At 40.5% G+C, this 20,642-nt stretch overlaps 1 protein-coding gene across 1 annotated transcript in view; it reads left to right on the plus strand.

Annotated features, from left to right (window-relative positions):
• The first annotated feature begins 887 nt into the window (after positions 1 to 887).
• Positions 888 to 20,642, plus strand: part of LOC101697015 (cilia- and flagella-associated protein 337-like) — a 120,593-nt gene continuing 100,838 nt past the window's right edge. Inside the window, 2 exon segments of the mRNA XM_087199478.1 lie at positions 888 to 922; positions 6,749 to 6,841. Of these exon segments, the coding sequence (XP_087055604.1) occupies positions 888 to 922; positions 6,749 to 6,841 (128 nt within the window).

A 20,642-nucleotide genomic window follows, 5' to 3' on the forward strand; every position in this document is an offset into this window, starting at 1 on the left:
AATGAATGACAAGTGGAACAGAACTTTTCTTTTTTCCCCTTATTTGTGGTTGTATCAGTTAGGCAGATATGCTAGGATTTCTCCTTGGAGAACCTAATGAATCACAGAATCAGAAAATCAGAAGGCAAAATGAATTTGGGTAGCACATTTAGAAATTACGGTGTCCAACTCACTTCAGAATATATTTTTTCCCTTTCCTTCCCTTCCCTTCCCTTCCTTTCCCTTCTTCTCTTCTTTTCTCCTCTTCCCCTTCCCCTCCTCCTCCCCCTCCTCCTTTTCTTCTCCTTCTTCCTTCTCCTTCTTCTTCCTTCTCCTCCTTCCTCCCTGTCTCCCTTTCAGCAGTACTCAGGATTTACCCAGAGACTACTCACCTACATCCTCAGTCCTTTTTATTTTTTAATTTTCAAATAAGATTTTGCTAAATTTCCCAAATTGACCTCAAATTTGCAATCCTCATACTCCAACTTCCTGAGTAGCTAGGATTATAGGGTGCACAACCGTGCTTAGCTCTTTTATTATTTCATTCAGCAAATAGTTGAGTCCCTTCATGATCCAGGGCCTATGCTGGATACTGGGGATACAGAACCCAGTCTCTGTCCTCAGGAAACACAGTCTACACCACAAGTTACAGCTAAACCTCTCAGGGTACAGAGTTAGGGGAGGGAAGAAAGGTGGCTTTTCCAGTCTGTGTAACAAGCTCTTCCTCCTGGAAAGAGAAAATTAACTAAAGAAAACTGTATAATGCCAACATGCATGCTATAGCTAGGAATGGCTTTAGTCTGAAACTGTCCTCTCATTTAAAAGGTATGTTTGCTGATTTCCACCCTTCAACCCCCTAGGGAAAGTCTATCAGCCAGAAGCCCTGGTAGGTGACAGATGTTGTCAGCATGCCACAGTACAACAAACTGATCACTGGGACTGGGTGATTGCCAGAAGTTCATCAACAGGAAGTGAACAAGTGTTATGAGATCCGTTTCCATGCCCGAGTTTACTCAAACACATACGTGTTTGTGGTATGAGGATAAAGTCTTGAGACTTCAAAACCAAATACTAGAGCTCATAGATTAGGCCAATGCACTACCCCCAAGTTAACGTTTTGCTTGGCTGAAGGCAGTGAGGAGTCATTGCTTCAAACACAGATGGGAGCCCTGCTTTGGCAAGAACTTCAAGAGCAAAAGAATAGGCTAGATGAGAAAAACAGTAATCTGGATTCTTTTTTTTAGCACACCTTAGTTTAGCTTGAAAATATTATTTAATTAATAATATTTTATTATCTAATGTGCTCAAATGATTCAAAAACTAAGTAAATAAATATTTTTAAAAAATCAATCCAGAGTACAAAGATTGAACAGTACTCAGCACCCACACACCTCAGAAGAGCCTGTCTCAGACTGGGAAGGTAGATCCTGAAAGTTTTGATCAGTGATAACCCAACCGCAGGGAAGTGAATACTTCCTGGGCCCTGCCTGATGGACCAGTATAGGCCATGAGACAGGAGTAAGGGTTGGGGGGAAGAAGTTTCAGAAAATTTCAAAGTTGAAGCAAAAGAAATATCAACACTGCAGGAATGTGAACTATGGTCCAGGTACATGGATGCTGAGGAAGTAGTTTATCTCTGGGCTCTTGGGGATGTGGCTACAGGGAGGGGTTGGACACCCCATGCCCAAGGATTTCTTTTCACCTCTTTCCAGAAATCACTGGCTCTGTAGGCCTTAACTGCTTTAACTGACTGATGGTCAATCCACCTTCAGACCATCCAGACTGTCTTATTAAATATAATTTATTTCATGTTCAGTTTAATAATCTCTCTATATAAATACATTAATATGTGCTCAATATATTGATAACATTAATACCATTAAAAACCAACAAATTTGGATTTATAAATTCAGCCCAATTTGATTTCTTTTTATTATTTTCACTTTACATCAAGACATAATATTTGCACATCTTTATGGGATACATTAAGATAATACACATTTACAATATGAAGTGATCAAATCAGTTATCATTTACCTTGATTAATCATTAAATATTAATCATTTTTATATGCAGAGAATTTTGTACTTCTCTAATCATTTTGAAATATATCATAGATTGCTTTAGCCAATAGTTATGCTACTGTTCTTTTTTTTCCCCCCATTAAGTTTATTGGTACATTTTAGGTATACAATACAGTTACATTCATCATTGAGATCTTGTACCATTACATAAGTATCTTGGTTCTTATTTTTTTTCCCCTTCCCTTGCCCTCCCTTCAACCCCTCCACCCTTTGCTATTTGTAAAGACCTTGTTTCCATTTTTTTCCTCTTCTCATATTTTTTCCTTTCCCTTTTCTCCCTTCCCCTACCCCTCCCACTTCCCCTGCTCTTTTAAACCTTTTCTTCCTGTTACACAATAGGTTATACATTTTTTAAATTACAATATTAAGATCCAGGAGACATTACCACAGATTTTACAGAATTTAAAAGGATATAGAAAGCATGTTACAAAAATCTTTTTTGAAATAAATTTGACAACTTCTAAGAAGTAACTTAGAAGACAAATTAATGAAACTAACTCTGGAGGAAATATAAAATTTGAATAGTACCTACTAAAGAAAGTATATTCCTAGCTTGAAAACTTACCTATATGACAACAGCAGGCTCATAAACATTTTAACTGATAAATTATATCAAACAATAAAAACAGAAGAAAGAAGGAACACTTCTCCCCTCATTTTAGGAAGTCAACATTGTGCTAATCCTAAAATTGGATAAAGATAATAGAAGAAAAAAGTATGAACATAGATAGAAATTTGTTTAACAAAACAAACTCTTAGAAGTCAGATCTGGCAGGATGTAGAAAGTGGTTTTGTTATAGGGATGGCAGTGTTGGTTCAGCATTGGAAGATCCACCCCCAAAAGTCACCATTTTAACAGAGGAAAGGAAAAAGCCATATGATCCTGTCACTAGTTGGAGAAAAAGTATTGGACCAAATTCTACAGCTGTTCATGGTAAAAGCTATCAGGAGACTAGAAGTAGAACAGAACCTTCTCAACAGATCAAAGACATGTACTCCATACTTCCAGTGAGAACACCTTGTATGAATGGAGAAGATACAATGCTTTCTCCTTAAGGTAGGGAACAAGGGCAGATATGCTTACTCTTTATCTGTTAATTAAACTTTGAAACCTAGTCCCCACCAAAATAGTCTGGCAATAAAATGACACAACTAGGATAGGATTGGCACGGCAGAAGCAAAATCTTTATATGTAGATGAAATGATCATCTACAGAGAAAATACTAAGAAATCTCCGGGAGCCCCTAGAACTTGTACTTGAATTTAGCAGGATTAGAAAACACAAGGTATATATAAAAATTCAGGTCTGTGTTTACTTGCTACAAATGAAGAACTGGATATTGAAATTTAAAAGTTATGTAGGTGTAGAAAGGAGCCAGAAAAGCCAAAAACAAAAACAAAAACAAAAACAGTGTTGGAAGACGTTAAGCACCCAATTTTAAGACTTCTTCTAAAGCTACAGTCATCAAGGCAGTGTTGGTGTAAGGAAAGACATATAGATCATTTGAATAAAACAGAGAATCTAGAAGTAGAACCACACATATATGGTCCACTGAGTTTTGAAAGATTATTTAACATTAGTATTTTATAGAATAAAAACTCAATTCAAGAGCCGAGGAAGAGACAGTGTCTTCAGCAAAGGGCGCTAGAACACCTGGTATCTGTATATAAAAAATTAACCTCAATCCTTTTTTTCCATACATGAAAATAACTTGAAGGGATCTATGAACCTAAATAAGAAAGCCTGAAAGTATAAAACTTTAAGAAGAAATTATAAGGGAAAATATTTATGAATTCAGGGTAAGTAAGAACTTCCTAGGATACAAAAAACATGATGTATAAAAGAAAACAAATTGATAAATAAGATTCCATCAAAATTTAGAACTTTAAATGACATCATTAAAATGAAAAGTAGTCCTTGACCATATTTACAATGCATATAACCTATGACCAGAATATATAAAGAATTCTTAGAGCTCATTAATAGACAGCCCAATTAAAATGTAGACATAAGAAGATGATAAATAGCCAGTATAGCACAAGGAATGGGATGCAACTCTAGAATCAGAAAAATACTAATCAGTACAATAATAAGATTGAATTCTACATTCATTGGGGAGATGAAGTCAAAAGTTTTAAAAGCCTTGTCATGACTTTTTCTTTTTGTTGGATTCTTCCCCTTTGAGTTTAATTTGTCATGCTCAATGGATTCATTCTGCTAGGTTTCCTGGGGTTGTGATCCTCATTGTCTTTTCCTAGGGTATTGTCTAAAATTATTTGGAGTGCCGGTTTGGTATTCATGAAGTTCCTGAGGTGCTCTTTATCATGAAAGGATCTTATTTCTCCATCAATTTTGAAAGATAGTTTTGCAGGGTATATCAACCTGGGTTGGAGGCTGTTTTCCTTTAGGGCTTGAAATACATCACTCTAAGCTCTTCTTGCCTTGAGGCTTTGCATTGAGAAGTCTGCTGTGATTCTGATGGGCTTTCCTTTGTATGTGATTTGTTTCTTTTCTCTCACTGCTTGTAGAATTTTATTCTTCTGTTGGATTTCTGGAATCCTAACTATTATATGCCTATGTGTAGATTTTTTTTGATTAAGGCTATTTGGAGTCCTATATGCCTCACTTATCTGTATGTCAGGTTCTTTTCCCCTCCTTGGGAAGTTTTCTGCCATCACTTCTGTGAAGAGTTTTTTTATGTCATCTGCACTCTCTCCTCTTTCTTCATTGACTCCAATCAATCTTATGTTATTCTTCTTTGCATCATCTAGCAGCTGCTGGATTGATTTCTCATGGTCCCTTACAATTTTAAAGCAATTTTTCTTTTCCTCTTCACTAATTGCAATCTTATCTTCTATATCTGAAATTTTATCCTCACATTGGTTCATTCTGCTGCACAGACTTTCAATGGAGTTTTTAATCTTCTGGAAATCTGTTTGTATCTGTTTTATAGATTCCATTTGTTTCCTATGTTTTCCATCATATTCATCAGATCCTCTATTTTTTTTAACCGTGTCCTCTCTAGATTTATTAATCATGTCTTGCACCATGAGCACAATCTTTGCTGTTATCTGAGTAATTATTTCTGATTTCATTTTTCCCAGATCCTCTTTTGTTGCCAGTTCAGAGAGTCCAGTTGGTTGAGTATCAGATTGTTTCATGTCATTTCCCTTTAAGGTTGCTGTAGGTGATCCAGAAGTCTGTTTTTGAGGCTTGTTTACGTGTCTTCTCATTTCCATGGTGGGGAGTGCTTCTGGCACCCATGTGTCTCACCTTCTCTGCCCTAGCAGCTTCGGATGGCAGCGGGGAAGCTTCCTTCTGGGTGCTGGGACTGGCTCAGCTTCACTGCCCTAGGAGCCTAGGATGGAGGCAAGGAGCTTCCTTCCGGGTGCTGGGACCAGCTGAGCTTCACTGCCCTAGGAGCCTGGGATGGAGGCCAGTTATGCTACTGTTCTATAGAAAAGCAGCACCAATTCCTCCTGTCTGTGTGTGTTTTGGTGCCTCTCACTAAACTTCTTCTCCTCCCTCTCTTTCCCCGTCCCAGTCTCTGAAGACCACTACTCCAGGCCATTCTATGGGAACTGTTTTTGAGTCTCCACAAATTCATGGGAACATGTAGCACCCGTCTTTGTGTGTTTGGCCTTTTTCACTTAACATAATGACCTCCCAAACCTGAATTTTCAAAATAGGCCAAGTCACCTTATCATGTATGTTAGACACACAGAAGTTCAGAGACTGATACAGTAGCTTGTGGAGTCTGAGCTGACAGATGAGAAGACAAGGCAAAGCACACACCACTGGGAGGCGGGGAACAACTGAACTACACAACAGATGAAAAGAAGTGGGAAAAAAAGACATTTAACACCAAGGAGAAAAGGCAGAGGTTGTGGTATTTAGAGTAACGCTGGTAAATCCAGTATGAGCAAATTGAAGCAGTGTGTTGCTTTTCTCACACCAACGAAATTGTTCTTCTCTCAGTCAGCTCAAGGTAAACCTCCTAACATGGGAAGGAAGGGGTCAGGGGTATAGGTTAGGAAGGGAACAAATGAAGAACCTTTTATTGTAGAGAAAGAGGCCTTCACTCCTCAGCTTGGCAGATCCAGTCATCTTTATGTTATCAGCATCAATCAATCACATTTTTGAGAACTTAGCAAGTCCTGGACATGGGACTAATCACTTTCTTATACATCATCTCAAAGAATCTTCAGAGCCCTTCTCCAAAATGGGAACTGTTGTGATTACATGTTCAGGTGAGAGAATTAAGTGGTAAACTGGGAACTTAATCCCCCACTGCTGGGACCCGGAGCCCAGGGAATTGAAACCTGTGCCAGTTCTCATGGAGCAGGACCAGCTCTGGGGCCAGGCTTAGCACCAGGCTGAAGAGATGCCCCAAATGTCAGGAGCTCAGAGAGAAGCCTGAAGCTCAGCTGGAGGATGTGTCCTGAAGGGCAGGCTTTTCACTGCTCAGGGGCCATTGCTTTGTAGGATCTGTGGAATATAAAATATCTTGGGCTGGGAATTTAGCTCAGTGGTTCTACCACCTGCCTTGCAAGCACAAGGTCCTGAGTTCAATCCCCAGTACCAATAAAATAAAATAAAATAAAATAAAATAAAATAAAATATCTCTACAGAGATGAAGTGGGAAATTTAAAGTTTACTCCCAGTGTGCTTGCTCTTTGGACAGAAGCCATGAACTGCAGATGTATGAGCTTTCTAACTTGGAGCCTTACTGTCAGATTGGCAGCCTGGAAGCTGTTCCTCTGAAGCTGGACTACTGGTAAGAAGGCCAGCCCAGGGCAGCTCTCACCCAGCACTGCACCCTCCTCTTGGCAACTCTACATGTTATGGTCCCAGTAGCACAGGTCATGACCGTGTCACATGGTACAGATCTGCCCAGAAAAGAGGGACCTTCCTGCATCTGGCAGGGAGACAGAAGCCAGAGGGTTGAAAATATTTTTAAAGTTATTAGATTATCAATCTATATCTTAAATGTGGCTGGATTAATTTTCCTGAAACAATTCTGACAGCATTATTTCTTAATGTTTGCCAACTCCCTGTCCAATTATAGCTTTTGGACTGTGTCTTAGTTCATTTTCTACAATTTAATTTATTTTGGCTCACAGTTCTTGAGACTGTGAAGTCCAAAAGCATGGTGCCAGCATCTCTTTAGCTCCTGGTGAGGGTCTTGAACTTCTTCACTCACAGAAGTGAGGAGAAGGGAAGAGCTTATATGAAGAAGATAAAACACAAGGAGTGGACTTGTTTTGTAACACCTGTCTCTTGGGGTAGCTGCACCAGTATCCCGGGAGAAAGGCTTTAATCCCCGTGACCCAAACACCTCCTCCTAGACCCCACCTCCCAACATTGCTGTACTAGAAACTAAGCGTTGAGAGGGTGACAAACCATATTCAGACCAAACCAAAGGGCATCCAAGTCCCCCCACCTTCCCAGCCTTCTACTTCACTGCCACAAAAACATCAGCCTAACTAAGACAGATATTTTTCAACATGTCTCAGGCCCTGTTCCTGATGCTTCCTTCCTCCCCAATCCTCTTGATGTTTGCTGAGCCCCTACTATGGGCACACATTGCTGGGTACGGGGGGATAAACATATGTATTGACCCTGGTTCCCAAGAGATCTCGAAGTCTCACAGAGCAGGTGGCTCTTGCTGGAATCCTGTCATTCTTTATGGCTCCAATGTTACTCCATGAAGATTCCCCTGAATCTTCTTCATACCCAGAAGCAAGCATCCCTCCCATCCCAGGAGTTTCCCTAGCATTTAGCTGTGTTTGTCCTATACTCTGCCTCAGGTGTGTAGGCCCTGAGTAACTCATAGGTGACACCAAGACCTGAGCCTTTGCTATCTGCTCTCTGGCACCTACACACTGATTGGCACATAGTAGGTGCTCAAGAATATTTGTGGAATGACCAAAAGAAAAGTCTAGTTTCATTTTGAATTTTCCCTTTTTCCTTCCTCTTTTATCTTCTTCTGAGTCCTCCGCGTCCAGTCTTTCCCTGACTTGTTCAGTTCTTTGAACCTACTCAATTCTTTTCTGTCTTGGGGTCTTTGTGCATACTTTGCCCTCTGCCTGAAATACTGTGCTATTCTTTCTCATCAGATCTCCAGTTAAATTCCTCTGTGGTCCTTTCTTAACCTCCTTAAGAAATCTATGTCCCCACTGACTCTATTCCTTCCCTGTGGTCTATGTAGCACAGCCTATGCACATAGATGGTGAATTCTGTGACTATTGGTTGCCCTGTCCACTAGCCAGGAGGGCAGGAATGGCATCTTTTTTGTTCCCCATTCTAAGTCTAACCAGTACATAGCACATAATAATTCAGGTGTTTGTTTTTAAGTAAATAGACAATCAAAGGGTTAGACTCTGAGATCAAATCCCATCTGGAATTGTCTGAACTCTGTGCTTCAGCTCACTTGTTGGTAAAATTGGTGTAATACAAATAATGTTGCTGAGTTGTTGGGAGTATTACCTGAGATAATACCTGTTCATTAATTGTCTGGCACACAGAAAAGAGCTTTATGAAAGCTGATTTCCATTCTGATCATGATTATGCGATCTCTGAAAAGAAAGACAGACCAGAGAGTACTACAAACTAATAAGTTCTAGGAAGATTGTGGTACTTGGAAGTCATAGGGACCCTGTGCTGCCTCCATTACTCCTGGGAGAGAAAGCTGTGTATGTCTCCTTTGCGTTGGACTAGGGATCCAGAGGCTGAACACACAGAACATTTAACTTGGAGAAAAGCACAGTTTGGTGAATATCTTAGTCCACCCAGGCAGCCACAACAAAATACAACAGACTGAGTAGCTTCAACCAAAGAAATTTATTTTTTCACAGTTCTAGAGGTTGGAAGCCCAAGATCAAAGTGGTTGTCAGTTCTGTTTCTGGATTTCAGACAGCTGTGCCTCTCACTGTGTGCTCCTATGGCCTTTCCTTGGTTTGTGAGGGTAGGGAGAGAGAGAGTTATTCTCTGGAGCTTCTTAGGAGAACATTAATCCTGTCACATGAGGGTCTTACCTTCATGAACTCATCTAACCCCAAGGCCCTGTCTCCAAACACCATTACATTGTGACGACTTCATCCTATGAATGGGGGCAGAAGAAGAATTCAGTGCAAATGGTGAATATTTGCTGACTTGGGTTGTATGCTAACCCCATCACCTCTGTTGCTGAGGAGGTTGTCTGGGATGGAGCCAGTGGCATTGGCAGCATACTAGCCCAATCAGTCAATGGAAGCATCTGTTAATGATGTCATTCTCTGAGAGCCCCTCCTCTGTGTCTTGGCATGCTCTCAAGAGACTTCCCAAAAGACTGGAGTGAGGTTCAGGATGATTCTCTGTGCCTCTGAAGCAGAGACCAGTTTTCTTTCTTTTTCCTTCTTTCTTTTCTTTCTCCCTTCCTTCCTTCCTTCCTTCCTTCCTTCCTTCCTTTCTTTCTTTCTTTCTTTTTTCTTGTGTTTAATTTCCAAACACCTTCAACAACAAAAACCAGTTTTAAACAGCATTTTATAACCCATTACAACCCCAGAGCCTGGGAGTGTGTGTGGGTGAAAAGGGACCAAGGATTGTGTTCCTATGTCAGCCCCAAACCTCACTCAAGGCTAGATGACTGTTTACTGATTTCCAGCTAAGCACCAGAGCATAAACTTTTCATTTTATCTCCATTTCATCTCACCACCTCTTCTCACACCCAGGCCTAATCACTTAAAGCAGTAGCAGAATCAACATGGTATTTATTATAATATCCTGGTAGAGTTGAGTTCGGGTAAACACAATGATAGCTAGTTACAGGGGCAGAACACTTTGAGGAGCATTAATCTTGGTGTCTAAGTGCATTTGTGGGAGCACATCGTAAACTAATTACCATATACAGTGGCCACTCTATCATTACCTCTAATATATGATTTCAAATATAATACAACTTCTATTTTGTTGCTTTGCATCACTGTAGACACACTCTGAGGTATTCCTCAGCCTAAACAATTTTAGATACAAATACAAAACACAAAGATAAAACATCATTTCTTTTCTATGTCGGGGGATCAAACCCAGGGTCTCTAGCATGCTGGGCAAGTGCTCCCCTACTGAGCTATCCCCCGAGTCCAGAAATATGTATGGTGAGTAAGAAGTGTACCTGCCTAGTAAATTCCTTGGATCATAGCGAATATTCAATGGCTCTTTTATAGACAAAACAAATAAATGCATTAACAAGAAATTGTTATTCTAGCCTGATCTATGGCTAATTTGTCTGCTAATCCAGCACAAAACATTATCTACCCTCTTTGAATGTTAAAATAAACTAGCAACCACAAAGAATATTTTTTTTTTACTAGGAGTCATGACATCAACCTATTCCAGAGGATTTCTTAGACAAAAAAAAACCAACAAACAACTTGAAAATTTAGAGCCCTTTGTTAAGACAATATATCAGTAAGACAACAGAGACTGGCTTCACTACCTAAATCAGAGACAGTCTTGTTCTGTTTTATACAAAAAGGATATTTGTATCTTGAATCCTACTGCTTCATGAAATGAACTGTAAAATATAGATTTATGAAACACTGCTTTCTTGTAATGTTTGCACCCTTGAGGGGAGGCAGGCAAGCTAACCTACCTTTACAGGTAGGAACTGAGAGCCGCTGGAGCCTAGTTGTGGAGGCGGGAGGGCTGGGAGCAAAGCCTTCCCAGAGGAGTCACTTTTCAGCTGGCAGACAAGGGAGAAGAATAGACCTAGGAACAGAACATTCCAGCACATGAAAGTACTGAGCAGTGGTTTGGGGAAGGAGACAATGAATTCTTTGGAGAAAATGACAGAGTTTGGCGTGAAAAAATGTTTTGAAGGAGACAGGGAGGATCAGGCAAGACAGTCAGGGATTTGCTAATGAAGGGTCATCTCTGCCCTGCTAGGTACTTTGTTCTGAATCATAGGCACCAATTGGATTTTTAAAAAATGTTTAAAGAGACTCACTGTCATGGAGAAATGAAGGCTGGATTATACTGAAGTCAGAGAAACCAATACAGAAAGAATTATGGACATTCAAGGGCCTCAGGTTCTTTATCCGTAAAATTAGGGGTTTTCTTTTAACAAACAAATAATTAAACAAATGAGTACACATCCAAGCTCTTTAAGTAGTGACTGGCACGTAGTATGTACTCAATAAATACTGGTGATTATGATTATGACTACCCAAGTGAGAAATGCTGGAGATAGCAAATAGAGGTTGATTAGGTAGCAAAAAAAGTGATTCTAGAGCTTTGCAAGAGTCCCTAGGCTGGTCACTGGCTGGAAGTCAGGGTGAGGGAGAAGGAATGGAGGACATTTGAGCCTGGGGGCTGACAGAACCCTTGGCCAGTCAGGGGACAAAGCATTGCATCTTTAAGATCTTTTCTGTTTCCTATACTTCCCTCTTCCCTCATCCCATTCCCTCTCCAATACTATGTCTACCACACTAACAGAGAAGGGCCAGGACAGAGGACAGGACCTCAACAGCCCCTGTGCTATACCCCTTGGCCTTGCTAGGGATCTTCTTGGCTCCTCTGGCTGTGCCTTTCCATCACACTTCCCCCCAGTCCTGCAGCCCCCAGGGCCGTGTGACAAGAGTATAGGAAGCTGGCAGTCCCACTCAACGTCCTGGAGGTCAGAGGCTGAGTCAGGAGTGGACGCTTAAGGGAATGAAGAAGAGGAGCCTGAGATGAGCGGCTGGAGGAAAACACACAACCACATCTGGCACCCATTTCAAATTCAAGTTTGCCCACTGTCCCTTGAGCCAAGTCAATGAGTTCACTTCTCTTCTGGCCTCAAACCCCAGTAACCTCACCAAGAGAATGAGCCTGAAGTGAAACATGTCCTGGTGCCCACACATTCAAGAAATCACAGCATCCCATCCCAGCCCATTACTGGGTGCCCATGATGCTGCTTTACACTGCTGCTTTACCACTGCTGCTTTACAACCGCACTGTCTCCTCCTGGGCCTAACCCAACAACTCTGAAGGGCAAATCCTTTCCTCTTATGTGAGTCCTCATTATATCCAATGCTGTAACAGGTACTGCTTCTCCTTCTTTAGCAATAGCTCTGCCTCTCTACTCCTTCTCCAGCTGCTTCTCCTCTGTGCGTCTTCGGCTTTCTCCTTGTACAAAATTGTCTAAGTATTATGTCTCATTTTCATGGCTTTGGCCATGCTTTAAAATCTACTTTTTGACTCCTGCTCTCTAAACATCAGACTCATATCCTTGTGAATGTCCAGTAGACTTTTCAAACCCAAAGGTCAAAATACAAATGCATCTCCTTGTCGAATTCTGCAGCTTTCCTGATGTTTCCTGTCTTGATAAGTTGGGTCAGCCTTCATTTCATCATTTCTCTGGGGCTGTCTCCTTTCTTCCCCACCTTCCACTTCCAATCGCTGACCGGTTCTTGTTCCTTTTATCCCCTCATTTCTGTAACATGTGGGCCCTCATCATTTTTCACAATGCTAATTGTGGCCTCACCATTTCTAGTCTCTCTCTTTGCAACTAGAGCCCATGAACTCTAGGCAGATCCGATTATGCCATGCTCAACAACCATCCCAGGGAGTCAAGGTCTTTCTGGGCACCTATGCTTATCATGTGGTCTGCATGTCCTCCTAGCTTCTGTGAGTTGCAAAAGTGATCAGTATCTCTATTTTTCTTTGGTTTTCATCCAAGTGGACATTGAGACACTGGCTGGGTCTCTCAAGATGTAGCAATCCCCATGATGCTCGAAAAAGCCTTCTCATATAAGTGACAGAATCCTGGCTACCCTTCAATGCCTTAGCACAATTAATTTGGTTCAAGTCAAGTACACTAATTAAAAAATAACCTACATTCATTCCTTAGCCAGGTTATCAGTTGGAAATATTGATGATCTATTTACTTTTTTTCTGAAAGATTGAAGTCTAGAGAAGATCTAATATCAATAACTAGAGGTACTTCAGTGTGAGTTATAATCTGACTTGTCTTTCTCTCTTTCATAACTTAAAAAAAAACTGATGTGCTCTTTGTAGATATTGCCATCAGTCTCAACCTCCTCGTCATCTTTTATAACCAGGAGTCAATGATTTTCTCCATTTTAAAGGGGGAAACAAGATTTGTTCTGTTTTTTATCCTACTGCATTCCATATAGAAAAAAAGAAGAAAGGTTCTTTGAAAAATCAAAGGCTGTCCCAATATAGAGATGGTGAGATCATTAGGATTTAGAATACCAAGATTTCTCAGAAATTGACTCACTTGTCATAATGCTCTGCAATTTAAAAATGTTCAAAGAAACAGAATCTGGAGGCAATCCAAACTTCACCAAGTATTTCTAGTTTCTCAGCCCCCTCGGGGTTGTGTGCTGAATTTGCCTGGGGACTGAGTCCCTCTCCTAGGCACTATAAGGAAACTTCAGGTTGTTGGATGTGATGACTGCTCTCATGAATCACTGGCATTTCAAGCTAGTTAAGTAACATTCCCTTTTCTTTTCCTTCACTCCCAAATGAGATGGTCTCATTTACTTCCTTTATTGATATTAAAACACACAGATTAGCTAGAGATGAGAAATTCCAGTAGTAAGAAGGAAATACCAGTTCTACATTGGGCCTCCTCATATCCTAGAAAGAAATCAGAGGGCCTTTTTGAGAAGCTTAGTCCTTTTACATTGTTATTGCCATGTGTTGCTGTCCAATGAAATGTTTCAGATGCCTGAATTCTCAGAATCTGGTTTCTTGCTAGAGCTGCAGAGCAATATGAATAATTTCTGGGCTCTCTTACTCAGAGATGGATGCTTTTCTGGGATTTGGGGGAGGGCAGAAATGCCATTGGAGTCTGTCACTCTTAAAGAAATCAGTGATTTCACACTTTGAAGCTGGATTGAAGGAGACTCCTTTTAGGGTGAGCAAAGGCAGAGCAGAAAATCTTCACTTCAGACCATTCTTCCCACTTTTTTAAGAAATGGTTTTGTTGTGAGGGAAAACATGTAAGTATCTGGGAGAAATGATTCCTAAAAGACAAGCCAGGGATGCAACCGCCATATGTCATGCCTTATTTTAATGTACTTAGAAAACTGGAGCAAGTGTGAATCTCAGTCCATAGCTCCAGATATGCAATAAATAGAACTTATTTTATTTTCTAGAACTCAAGTTCATTTCTATCTTGAGCTCACACAACCTGCTGTAAGTATCAATCACTCCAGGGCTTCCCTCACTGATACTATATCACACTTCTTGGCCCCTTTGGTGGTCACAACCTTATCTTGCTCATTGGACCACATAGGAAATGTTGTCATCTTTCCATCACTATAACAAAATATTAAGATCATCAATTTATACGGAGAAAGGGTTTACTTTTTCAGGTAAACCTGAAAGCTGAAGAGGCTCTGGTTCATGAGCAGTTGGTCCTATTGTTTTGGGCCTGTGGTGAGGCAGAACATCATGAAGGAAGAGGATGGCAGAGCAAAATGATTACATCATGAGCCAAAGAGCAAAGAGAGAGGAAGAGACTGTGGTCCCACAGTCCCCTTTGAGGGCTTGTCCCAGTGCTGAAAGACCTTCCACTAGGCCCCAGTTCTTGAAAGTTCCACCACCTCCCAACAGCCCTACCTTGGAAACCATGCCACTAACTCTGGAGCCTTTGGACAACTTTTAAGACCCAAACTGTTGCTCAGGGTTTTCGGGCCCTGCACTGCCTCAAGCCCAACACTGCACACAGCTTCTCATGGCACTGTCTGCCCTGAGCTTCTGTAGCCACCTCCCTGTGGGCACTCGCTGCCCACCCCCATCAACTCTTTAGGGAGGCTGTGCCTGGGTACCCATTGCTGGTATCCTCAACCTTCTCTTTTTCCCCATCCCTCACAGTTCCTCTCCTTTAATCTTTACCCAGCTGTGAAAAGCTTTCCCCCTTTATTCTTTTTCCACACCACTATCTTTTTCCCCTCTTTCCTCATTCTCTCCACTCCAGGGCACTTGCCTCCTTGCTGTTCTTTGAACACTCCATACACACTGGCACCTCAGGGCTTTGCACTCACCATTACCTCCTCCAGAAATGTGCTTCCCCTATGGAACCCATGTGGCTCACTCCATGTTCCCAGCTCCCAGAGGCCTTTACCTACATCCTCCATGACAAAACTCTCCACATCTACCTATCCAGACTGAAATTTCCTTATAGACATCCCCTATGTTGTTTATATCCATAGTCTTTTCCTCATCTGACATATCATATATGGTATTTGATTATTTATTTATCTCCCTCCTTCCATTATAATATAAGTGCCATGATATTAAGGGCTTAATCTGTTATACCTCAAAGCCCTAGAACAGTGCTGGGCATGTAGATACATTAAGTCAATATTTGTTGAAGGAAAGATGGATGGATTTGGGGGCATGCTTAAACTGTTCCGGGCACTGTGTTAAACATCACATTTGTCTAGCTGGAAGCAAACCTGTAAGTGTGTGAAGCAGCAGCCCTGAGTTTGGCTGGGTGGCCATGAGCCTAAAAAACCAGGAATGCCATGATAATGTAGGTTGAGGTGTTAAGTGTTAAGTGCAATGGGAATACTGGGCCTTAGAAAGGGACCACTGTGGTCTCCAGAACTGGCTGTGACAATACCTGAAGCTGGTCATAGCATGGTCAAGCAGCCAAAAGTGAATGGTAGCTTCTCTGAGGAACCTGCATGCAGCAGAGTAGGTCTTGATTTGTGCTGATGTCATCTAGGACAAATTCACAGTGATAAAGAAGTGTCCCACAAGTTGATCAGGACACATTGTAAAAAGAAAACTTTATAAAGGGTGATTTCTAAGCAACCCCCCTCCTTGAACATATCCAGGCACTGTCTCCAAAGCTGGGGATAAGACAATGGAAGAAACAGATGAACGCTGGACTCATAGGAAGTTCACACTGGAGAAGAAAGATACAGGCACATTATGCAAAATCAAAAAAGTAGCATGTAAGAGAGTGGAGATGAAGGGGGAAATATGGCATAGGAAGGTCCAGACAGCAGCCAAGTGTTGGGGGTTGGGGGAGGTGGAGCTCACATGGAACACTGCAGTGGGAACTGGAGTACAGTGTGGCAATGGCTCACAGAGCATCCAGGCAAGTCCAGAGGCCATGGGGTGGGGCACACCTTGCATGTGCAAGCAGTGTACATGGTGGTCTGGAAGTGTGCACTGTGTCAACAACAAAGATCAAGCCTGTTTTGGGCCTGATACTGTCTTCAGCACTTGGAAACATTAGTGAAAAAAGGCAAGAACACCTGCCCCACTGAAGCCCCTCTCCTGGACAGTAATTTTCCTCATAAAATATGATCACGTAGAATGTTAAAAAGGAATGGGTAGTAGGGACAAAGAAGGGCAAGGTAAAGACATCAGAAATGCATGATGCCCAGTGTGTGTGCATTAGGAGTCAGAACCATTAGCACAGAGAGACAAATCAAAAATATCTCCCAAAGACTAAGAGAACAATGCAAAAAAAAAATCAATGAATCAAAGAGTTGGTTTTTTGGAAGAATAAATAAAATTGATAAACCTTTAGCCAACCCTGTCAGAAAAAGGAAAGAAAAAGGCTCAAATCCATGCAAGTAAGAATGAAAAAGGTGAAGTCACAACAAATCCAGCAGAAATCCAGAGGATCATCAATACTGACTTTGAGAACCTGTACTCTAATAAAACGGAAAACATAGAAGAAATGGACAGGTTCCTAGATACATACAAATTGCCAAAGTTAAATGAAGAAGATACAGAAATTCTAAACACCCCAAATACAATGAGTGAAATTGAATATGTAATAAAAAATTTACCAACAAAGAAAAGCCCAGGTCCTCATGGCTTCACTGCTGAATTCTACTAGATAATTTAAAGAATTATCACCATTACTCTTTAAACTCATCAATGAAATTGAAAGGGAAGCAATACTTCCAAATTCGTTCCTGGAAGCAAGTGTTACTTTGATTCCAAAACCAGGGAATGACCCAACCAAAAAAGAGAACTATAGGCCAATCTTCCTAATGAACATAGATGCAAAAATCCTCAACAAGATACTGCTAAACAGAATACAGAGGGTCATCAAGGAGATCATACACCCTGACTAAGTTGGATTTATCCCAGGGATACAAGAATGGTTCAACATACATAAATGTAATACAGTACATTAACAGAGCCAAGGACAAAAACCATATGATCATCTCAACAGATGCAGAAAAGGGATTCAACAAAATACAACACCCATTCATGATAAAAACTCTACAGAAAATTGGAATAGAAGGTCTTTATCTCAACGTGATTAAGGCTGTCTTATGAAAAGCCAAGAGTCAACATCATACTAAATGGTCAAAAACTGAAAACTTTCACACTAAAATCAGGAACAAGACAAGGATGCCCACTATCACCACTCCTACTCCTGTTCAATATAGTTCTGAAAACATTAGACACGGCAATTAGAAAAGAGAAAGAAATAAAAGGAATCAAGATAGGAAAGGAAGAAGTTAAACTGTCATTATTTGCTGACCAAATGACACTTTACATAGAAGACCCAAAAAACTCTGCCAAAAGACTTCTAGACTTCATTGACAGATTCAGTAAAGTAGCTGGATACAAGGCCAACACTCAAAAAACAATAGCCTTCTTGTACACAAATAACAGACTCACTGAGAGAGAAATTAGGGAAATAATTCCTTTTACAATAGCGTCCAAAAAAATGAAATATCTAGGAATCAATCTAACAAAGGAAGTAAAAGACCTCTACACTGAAAACTACAGCACTCTGAAAAAAGAGATCAAAGAGGATATAAGAAAATGGAAAGACATCCCTTGTTCCTGGGTAGGAAGAACCAATATAGTGAAAATGGCCATACTTCCAAAACTATTATATAAGTTCAATGCAATTCCAATTGAAATTCCAATATATTTCACAGAACTAGCAAAAACAATCCAAACATTCATTTGGAACCAGAAGAGGCCTAGAACAGCAAAAGCAATTCTAGGCAACAGAGACATGGCTGAGGGTATCACAATCCTCAACTTGAAACTATACTGCAAAGCTACTGTGATAAAAACAGCATGGTACTGGCAAAGATACAGACCGAGGATCAGTGGAATAGATTAGAAGATGCAGAAACAACTCCAGACATACTCAGCCACCTCATCTTCGACAAAGGAGACAGACAACTGCACTGGAGGAAAGATAGCCTATTTAATAAATGGTGTTGAAAAAACTGGATTTCAACCTGTCAAAGATTAAAACTAGACCCATATCTATCACCATGCACTAAATTAAGATCAAAGTGGATTAAAGATCTAAATATTAAAACAGAAACACTAAACGTCCTGGAAGATAAGTTAGGTAGAACTCTTGAAGACATTGGTATAGGAAAAGACTTTATGAGCAAAAACCTTAGTAGCACTGGAACTAGCAGAAAGAATCAACAACTGGGACCTCATCTTATTAAAAAGCTTCTGCACTGCAAAAGAAACCACCAACAGAGCTGAAAGACAACCTACAATGTGGGGAAAAATTTTAGCAGCTGTACCTCAGACAAAGGACTACTATCTAGTATATAGAAAGAACTGAAAAAAATCAGACCCCCCAAATTCAAAGACCCAATTCAAAAATGGGCATCTGAAATGAACAGACATTTCTCAGACAAAGAAGTAAAAGCAGCAAATAAACATATGAAAAAATGTTCAACATCACTGGTCATGAGAGAGATGCAGATGAAAACAACCCTGAGATTTCACCTCATCCCAGAAAGAATGGGTGCTATCAAGAAATCAACCAATAGCAAATGCTGGCAGGGGTGTGGGGAGAAAGGAACCCTTCTCCATTGTTGGTGGGAGTGCAGACTGATGCAACCACTGTGGAAATCAGTATGGAGATACCTCAAAGAACTAGGACTAGAGGTCCCATTTGACCCAGCTATTCCCCTGCTGTGTATCTTCTCCAAAGAATGAAAAGAATCATACCACAGTGATATATGTGCACGCATGTTTATAATGACACAGTTTGCAATAGCTAAAGCTTGGAAACAGCCCAAGTCCCCATCAACTGGAAACTGGATAGAGGATGTGTTTTTTTTTATAAAATGGAGTACTACTCAGCCATAAAGAATGAGAAATTAGAGACATTTAGATGCTAAATGGATGCATATTGAGGCAATACTCTTAAGTGAAATAAATAGGACACACGTGTGTAAATACTGAATAGTTTCTCTGGTGTGAGATGCTGAAAGTGTAAATAAGTATTAAAATGATTAAAATGAATAATTGATAATTTGAAATAGAAAGAAAAGATCCCAAATGGTAGGGGAAGTGGGAGGGGAAGGGGAAAGGAAAGAAGGGGAAGGAAAAATTATGAGAAAAGGAAAAAATGGAAACAAAGTCTTTGTAAATAGGAAAGGGTGGAGGGGGTGAAGGAAGCACAGGGAATGGGGAAAAAGTAAGAACCAAGATACATCATGTACAGGTACAAACACCCAATGATAAATGTAAATGTATTGTACACCTAAAATGTACCAATAAAAGAATTTAAGCAAAAAAAAAAAAAGATGAAGAAGTAAAGGAAAACAACTGTGGATTAAATGGGATAGCCAGCCAGGCATGGTGATATGTGCCTATAATCCTAGCACTCTGGGGGGCTGAGGCAGGAGGGTTGCAAGTTCAAGCCTAGGAAGGGCAACTTAGTGACTTAATAAGGCCTTGTCTCAAAATTTAAAAAAAAAAATCCCTAGTACTACAAAAACAAAAAAAGAAAGTCATTGCCTAGCAAGTAGTTTATCTTTTACATGCTGGAATGATATATCCTGTTGGGAACAATGCTTCATAATTTTAGGGTAAAATCATTTGGGTAGCCTAGTTCTCTTGCCTACAGCCCAGCTATGGAATTCGGAGACATAATTCCATTTTGACCTCCAGTTACAACTGAGACCTCAATGATCCGGTGATGCTGGGATTCTCCAGGACAAGAAACATCCTGGGAGCTGAAAACATCCTGGGAGGAACAAACATCTACTCAGTTCCTCCTTGTTCTTGGATTGTTACATCTTATTTACACAGGATGTACAGAACTCTCTGCAAGTCACTTGTTACACTTTGTTTCTCCCGATGTACTGAGTACTGAATAAAAGGTGTGGTAAACTGGGGGCTTTTGTCTTTGCCACCCAGAGCAGCACTGATCAGACCCAAAGCTCAGCTTCTTCTCAGTCTCATTTTTCTACCTTTCCTGTAATTCACCTTCTGCTGCCATGGCTCGCAGGAGACCAGGACTCACTGCAGAGGTTCTGGTAACGTCCTCTTCCCCTGTTCCCTACAATATCCCAAGACAAAAAAGAAGAGTAGATTAATTTACTGCTTAATTTAGAGTAGTTGCCAAAATACGTGTAATTCTTGACCTTGGAATACTTACCTAAAATGTAGTTAATGTGTCTGAATAGTATCTAAAAAAAGCTGTAACAATTTAAACCTCTAAAAATTATTTTTTGAGTAACAGTATAAAATTTTATTATTATTACTATTATTATCTGTGGTACTGAGGATTGAACCCAGTGCTTTTGCAATGAGCTACATGCCCAGCCCTTTTAAAA

Source organism: Heterocephalus glaber, unplaced genomic scaffold, assembly GCF_053883595.1.
Source record: "Heterocephalus glaber isolate CG9 unplaced genomic scaffold, H.glaber_assembly_v1.0 deba00001720, whole genome shotgun sequence".
Taxonomy (NCBI): Eukaryota; Metazoa; Chordata; class Mammalia; order Rodentia; family Bathyergidae; genus Heterocephalus; species Heterocephalus glaber.